The 7,079-nt window shown below is 45.4% G+C and overlaps 1 protein-coding gene across 1 annotated transcript; it reads right to left on the reverse strand.

Annotated features, from left to right (window-relative positions):
• Positions 1–2,797: 2,797 nt before the first annotated feature.
• Positions 2,798–6,373, reverse strand: LOC150044208 (uncharacterized). The gene is made up of 5 exons (XM_090321415.1): positions 6,196–6,373; positions 5,807–6,000; positions 4,797–4,844; positions 4,100–4,326; positions 2,798–3,498 (listed from the first exon to the last, which is right to left on the reverse strand). The coding sequence occupies exons 1-5, from the start codon at positions 6,361–6,363 to the stop codon at positions 2,798–2,800; spliced, it is 1,338 nt and encodes a 445-aa protein (XP_090177541.1). The 5' UTR covers positions 6,364–6,373.
• Between the last annotated feature and the right edge of the window lie 706 nt (positions 6,374–7,079).

Genomic DNA, 7,079 nt, shown 5'->3' on the forward strand with positions numbered 1-7,079 from the left:
ACATTGATTGATTTGCGAATGTTAAACCAGCTTTGCATCTGTGGGATGAAGCCCACTTGATCGTAGTGTATGGATTTTTTAAATTTGTTTCTGGATTCTGTTGGCTAACATTTTATTGAGGAGTTTTGCGTCTGTGTTCATTAGAGAGATAGATCTGTAGTGTTCTTTTTTGTTCGGTCTTTCCCTGGTTTGGGGATGAGAGTAATATTAGCTTCATAAAATGATTTTGATATTGCTCCTTCTGTTTCTATTTCTCGAAAGTTTCAAGAGTATAGGTATGTTATTTCATCTTTAAACGTCTTGTAGAATTCCGCAGTGAAACCATCTGGACCTGGGCTCTTTTTGGTTGGCATTTCCCAGATTGCTTCCACAATTTCATTGCCCATACTAAATCCACTAGCACAGTGATGTTCGTTGCAGCAGTCTTTACCATAGCAAAGATATGGAACCAACTGAGATGTCCCTCAGTTGATGAGTTGATGAACAAGATGCGGTATTTATACACAATGGAATTCTATGCTGCTGTCAGAAAGAATGACATCACCCCATTTGTAAAGAAAGGGAAAGACTTAGAAAAAACATATTAAGTGAAGTAAGCCAGACTCAAAGGAACATAGACTCAATGTTTTCCCTCTTTTTCATAATTAGAGGAAACCTTGGGCTCTTCTAGCAGAGATTTGCAATAGCTATACCTAGATACCTAAGGTCGTACAGTATGACCCTAAATGAAAGGACCTCTAGAATATAAAACAAAAGCCATATAATGAGTGATTGCTGTCCTTAATGTACTATGTTATCCCTCATTTCTTTTGCTGTCCCTTGGTTATCTCATATTGTTACAGTATTTCACTTTGTTATCTGATATGTTGGATAAATGTGTATTTGGTTATTTGAAATTGGATAGGGAAGGGGAGAATTCAAGATGAGGGGTGCGGGTCGGGGGGAGGGAAATGGCGACCAAGACATGAGTAATGGTATTAATGTATGTGAAGTAATGCACCTTCTATCGAATGAATATAAAGTAACCCTGCAATTAATTACAAAAAATATATATAAAAAATTAAAAAAGAGAGTTCATTATTTCATTTCTGTATCTCTTACAAAGAGCAAACAGAGCTTCCAGTGTTTGTCTTTAAAGAACACTTGCAAATGTCAAGTGTTTTCATGGCTGTCAGGATCCACAGAGCACTGTCTCCAACTCCACTAGATGTGAGTGATGACCAAAAGGAGACGATAAAAGGGAAAGCCCCTCCTGCTGGAGTTCTCAGCCCGGGGAACTTTCCTGCAGAGGGAAGACTGCATGTCTGTCCCAGTGTCTGCACTGAACTTGTCAGAACATTCCTAGGATCTGAATGGGAACAGTGAGTGCCACAAATGTATGTACAGGCATGCAGGCGCATGCATCCATGGACCACACAGTATCACAATGCAGTACCTAGGAGCACAGCCACGTAGCCTGGATTCATCACAGAGTTTCTCCTGTCCATTCTGAAGGCAGCCTCCTAAGAGTCATGAGCACACACACAGCACACACACCTTGTCTGCTGATGGCCATGTACATGGCTTTGCAGAATGTTCAGGCTGAAATCCAGGCTCCACTCTGGGCTTCAGAAACATCAGGCCTAGTCTTTGGCATCTTTGGATTCTAAACGAAGGGTCTTCCAGCACCTTGAGAAAGCGTTCAGGCATGCAGGGACATTTGTTCTTGCACAGGGAGCTAGCTGCTTGTGTTTCTTCTCCCAGAATGCTTTCTTCCTTTGGAAGAAAAACAGTAATGAAGTTCCCATTTCAGATGATTGAATTACTCTACTATTTCCTTGAGTTTAACTGGTCGAATTGTATAACACAGCTCCACTCTGGCTAAACTGACAAAGTACTGGCTTAGCCAGGCATCAGTGACTCCTGTGATTCTACTAAGGAGGCTGAGATCTGAGGCTCTCAATCCTTTTTTGCTAGTCCTGAATTGAACACATGGCCTAAGCACTGTCCTTGGGATTGCTCAAGGTTAGACCTCTACCAGTTGAGCCACAGAACAACATCTGGCTTTTTTTTTCTATGTATGTAGTATGGAGGAATTGAATACAGGTGTTCATGCATGCTAGGCAAACACTCTACCACTAGGCCAAACTTCAAGCTCTGAGGATCCCATTTTTAAGCCAATCTGGCAGAGCAATCTAAAACACTGTCTCTGTATCTTCACTCCTTCTATCTCTCTGTCTCTCGCTGCCTCTGTCTCTCTCTCTGTCTCTCTCTCTCTGTCTCTCTGTCTCTCTCTCTGTCTCTCTCTGTCTCTGTCTCTGTCTCTCTCTCCCTCTCTCTCTCTCTCTCTCTCTCTCTCTCTCTCTCTCTCTCTCTCTCTCTCTCTGTCTCTCTCTCTCTCTCTCCCCCCTTCTCTGTGTCAGTCAGGTATGGCTTCACTAACCTTTTTTTGCTCAAAGCTAGCAATTCTCTTTTGATGGTTAGCTGGAGAAAAGTTTCATGAACTTTCCAGCCCAAGGATGGCCCAGAACCTAGACCCTCAGAGATCTCTGTCTACTAAGTTGTTAGCATTACAGGTGTGAGCCAAACTACCTCCTTGCTTCCACCAAAAACCGATTTCCATTTACTCCTTGCCATTCCCTGTGCATGTAACTGCTCCATGTATATCCAGTAAGTTCCTCCCACAGCTCCAGGTCACTCTACATTTCTCCCCACTTAGGGTCCATGTGTCGAGGGCATCATATAGGGAGGGGGTGAAAAAAACCACAGTACTTGATTTATTGTACAACATAATATAAACAGTGACATTTTAATAAAATTAGAGCAATAAATAGAGAGAACATTTTACAACAGCCATTATAAAAAGAAAGAGTAAGATTTTCTCAGGGATGGGGGAGGGAATATCAAGATCTAAACCAGCCTCCAAATTGCCTTCAGGAAAATATTCTAAGTCAGAGTCCTCAAGGGGATCTACTGCCTCAGTGAAGATGGGATTTCCTTCCTGAGGTGGTGCAGGGGCAGGTTCTAGTTCCTCAGGTGGAGACTGGATCTCCTGCAGCTGGACAGATTTGTCTGGATATTCTCTGAGGACAGACTCACTTTCCTCGACTAACACTACCTTTTTGACATCTTTAAGGGGTTCTCTTGAACTTTGGCTGGAGACATACTCCATGAACCCCTCAGGGGATGCTTTATCCTGCACCCCAGGAGTGATGACTTCATTGGAACTGGGCTGATCTAAGCTGACTGTAAAAGTCAGGGGAGAGTCTCCATCATCTTTCTCTCCCTGCAGGGGACTGGCAGGTTCCTGGGTGACATTAGTGGGGTTCAGAATGCTTTCGCTGTACACAGGACACAAAGCCTGTTCCGGCTTCTCCACACAATTAACAGATTCTTCTGGCTTCACATGCTGTGCGGAGTCCAGTGATGTCTCCAGCTCTTCACGGGTCACCATCGTTGAGATCACTGCTGGGATACTGATAGGGAGTTCAGGAGAGGCTGCTCTATGGCGGCGCCAACCTGAGAATGGGGAAAGGTACAGGAATCTTAGAGTGGACTCTACAAGTTCAGGAATGTCTCAAAGTCCATGAGGATGTAACAGAGGAAGCCATCCATAAAATTTGAGTTTGGGCAAGTACGGTAGCTCACGCCTCTATTCCTAGCTACTCAAGAGGCTGAGGTCTGAGGATCAAGGTTCAAAGTTATCCTGGGCACAAAAGGATCTGAGTCTCTTATCTCCAATTAACCTCTAGAAAACGGGAAAGGATCATTGGCTCAAGGTTAGGAGAGTAGCCTTGTGCTGCAAAGCTCAGGGACAAAGGTCAGGGCCATTTGTAGGACAGTGGCCTTCAGCTGAAGAGCACAGGGAGTGCCCAGGTCTACTTCAAGCCCCATGACCCACAAAAAATAAAAAAAGAATTGGAGATTGGATTGAACTCTGAAGGTTGGGTCTTTCTCAGCTGTGGCTCAGGCCAAGTACTTTCAAAAAGAGAACAGACGTTGGCTGGCAGAGCATATCCATAAAAGGGCATTTCTGCTAAGCTGGGTAGTACTAAGGGCTCCCGTCCCGGACAATCCGGGGCCATCCCAAGAGACCCAGGTCCCGTCCGTCCCTACTCACAAGCTCTGAAGCGCCTATACAAGGACTCCTTCCTCCTCTTGTTGTTCTTCTTCTTCACGGATTTCTCCAGATCAGCAAGGATGATTTCTAAACGGAGCAGTAGGTCCCAGGAAGGCATGTAGAGCCACACATAGTACATCAGCTCATGCAGGGTGTCTTGGTTCTGGCACTTATAAAAATCTCCAGGGCAGCAGTCCATCCACATAGTGATAATAGAGCAGAGGGCGCTGTGGGCAGATTGGGGACAAGCACACTATGAGCACCACCCTGCCCGTTGTGTGCCTTCCTCCTGAGCCACTTAGTGGCTGGACTCGCATGCTGTGGGGGTCCTAAACACAGACCTGCATGTTGGAAAGAGGGAGAGGAAACCTGGGAGCAGGATGCTCCTCACAACATGCCTCTAGAAGCTTCTGAAAGTCAAGTCTCCACCATTCTCACTGTGACAGGCAATGAGAAGGCTGATGGTCGATTCCACGCTGGATCTGACTTTCTGCACACAGCCCTTCCTGTCATCCCTGGACAACACACCCACACCCACAGCGGTGTCCCCTGCAATCCACTGAAGTCCAAAGCCGCCCCCCCCCTCAAGGAAGTCACAAGTGGTGTGCAAACAAGAAATCTGCACTTTGGTGCAGAAGCCTCAATGATGCCCATTTTGCAAGGAGGGGCAAAAGTCTTTGTGCCGAAGCCCACTTACATTTTGGTTTTCTCATCTTCCTCCCAGTAACGGTGGAGATATCTGTACCTAAGTGAGGAGAGGAAGAAGTCACCTCCATGGTTCTCTTTTTCTAACTTAACAGGACACCTGTGGTGCTGGCTAAGTCCCACATGGGAATGTAAAAGTGACAGGGAAACCAGGGAGATACGTCTATACGGTTCTGTGAATATTCTGCTAAGGGGCTTATAGGCATTTGTCCAAAGTTAATGTGTCAGTGGCTCGTGCCTTTATTCTTAGCTATTCTCAGGATCACAGTTGGAGAACAGTCTAGTCAGTACCAAGACAAGTGAAAGGGTATCAATGTACGTGAATTAATGCACCTTCTGTCTGGCAAATATCATGTAACCCTTTTACTAATTACAATAAAAAATGCAAATAAAGAAATAAATAAAATTTAAAAAAAATCTCAACACATTAATTTTCAATTAACCGGCCACAGCCAACAATTGTACCTGTGGCTCACTTGGCAAGTGCCAGCTCTGAGTACCAAAAGGACAGCACTCAGGTCCTGAGGTCAACATGCAGGTCTAGAACACACACCAAAACGTAAATGCTTCCAGGGTTAGAAACAAGTAAAGCCTACATAATCCCTCCTTGATGGCTCAGAAGTGATTCAGCCTCCTTACCACCTCCCCAGCGTTTCCTCTGTCTACTTGTACTCCGCAAGCCTCCAAGACTGCTACTTTGACACCTTATCTTTAATTGGAAATGTGATTACTTAGGGCCTCACCCTAGGTGAGGGCACAAGTTGGGTGCCACTAGCATATGCCTGTAATTCTAGCCCTTTCAGAAAGCAGGCTTCTGAAGTTCCAGTAGCTTCTGAGGGAAAAGGAATGCCCTTGGTGACACTGTCCTAAAAAACTAGCCATGGTGTACACTTCTTGGTCTCATCCTTCATTCCCATGAGAAGACCTCAGTGAAAAGAACAGGCTCAGGGAGGTGCCAGGTGGAGGCTGAGCAGCCCTGGACTTGAAGGGGGAAACACTCACTTTTTAAAGATAATATCCATCACTTGTTCCATCGTCCCCCACCGTCTGTAGTTACGCAGAAAGGTTTTGACAAAAAAGAGGTCTCCCTTCTGGTAGGCAGGGACTAGGTTAATTACCAGCCTCTCCAGCAGGCCTGCCTCCCGACTCCATAGATTATGTGGCACATTCCGGGTCTGGGCTGAATCAATGTGGCCCTAAGGTGGTAAAGAGAAGGGATCTTTCAAATGTGGAAATGACAGCGCACTCCATATGGAGTGATTGTGATAGAGAACATGGAAAACTACACAGAATGTATTCTCTCAGCAGAGACAGACACTTGAAAACACACACAAAGACGGTTCTAATATGGGCCAGGATGGGGTGAAATAGGTTTCCTATCGTGAACATACCTGGCCTGAATTGCCTTGTGCTTTCCTTAGTTTCATCCTGGAAAAGAGCTTTAGACCTTGGGCTCGTGGCTGGGCGCTGACCCAGTGTCGGTAGCGTTCCTTGAGGCCGTCACGCCTCTCTTGCCTGAGACTTGAGTCTCTTGTCCTGTGAAAACAAAACGAGAACATGATTCTCGCTCCTGAGTCACAGGCCAAGTGAGCTTGCTTGAGCCCACAGTCAGTTATGGTTGCCTGGCTATCAGGGTTCCATGCTCTATTCCATTGTGAGGGAGGCAGGGTCACCTCTCAGCCCAATGACCTATGCTGCTTCCTCACACAAGACCAACTGGAGGCTGACATCTCCCCTCCCACATCACAATGTGCACATGGAGACACAGTCCACAGCACAGTTCTCCTTGTCTGTCCAATCCCAACATCCTCTGCTAGCCCTGGCTACTGGCATGTCTCAGCTTCCAGGAGCCATTCCTGGGTCAGATCCATGCCTTCTCTGCCACGGTTCCTCTCATCCTGAACAAATCCTTGTGCCTCTCAGGGTCCTCTGTGCCTGCCATGTGCTTCTTCTACATATTTTGACATCTATTTCCTATGACATTATTAGCTTTCTGTGTCCTAATCATCTGTTTGTCCTTAGAGTCCCTCTGTACTGTCATCTGGAGCAAATGCCAATTCTTAGAGATGGAAAAAGCAAAGAAGTATTGAAAACACACATTACACATATAGACATTTTACAGGTTGTTTGTTCTTGTAAGGGAAAAGACTATTTTTCATACTTTGGACAAACACTTTATGAAGTAAGCATGGGGAAAAAGGAATCTTCTCATTAGGATGCCTAGCATTTTTTAAATACTACATCTTTGAGCGAATGTAATGTTTAACATAGAAAA

Source organism: Megascapheus bottae, chromosome 30, assembly GCF_031878675.1.
Source record: "Megascapheus bottae isolate mThoBot1 chromosome 30, mThoBot2.hap1, whole genome shotgun sequence".
Classification (NCBI taxonomy): domain Eukaryota; kingdom Metazoa; phylum Chordata; class Mammalia; order Rodentia; family Geomyidae; genus Megascapheus; species Megascapheus bottae.

What these genes read in the sequence shown, in the direction of transcription:
- LOC150044208 (XM_090321415.1), bottom strand. Translation starts at nt 6,363, where the DNA reads ATGTTCTCGTTTTGTTTTCACAGGACAAGAGACTCAAGTCTCAGGCAA. An exon ending in CACAAGGCAATTCAGGCCAG is followed by an intron (nt 6,001 to 6,195) that starts GTATGTTCACGA and finishes TTACCACCTTAG; the next exon opens with GGCCACATTGATTCAGCCCA. An exon ending in GTATAGGCGCTTCAGAGCTT is followed by an intron (nt 3,499 to 4,099) that starts GTGAGTAGGGAC and finishes CCCCATTCTCAG; the next exon opens with GTTGGCGCCGCCATAGAGCA.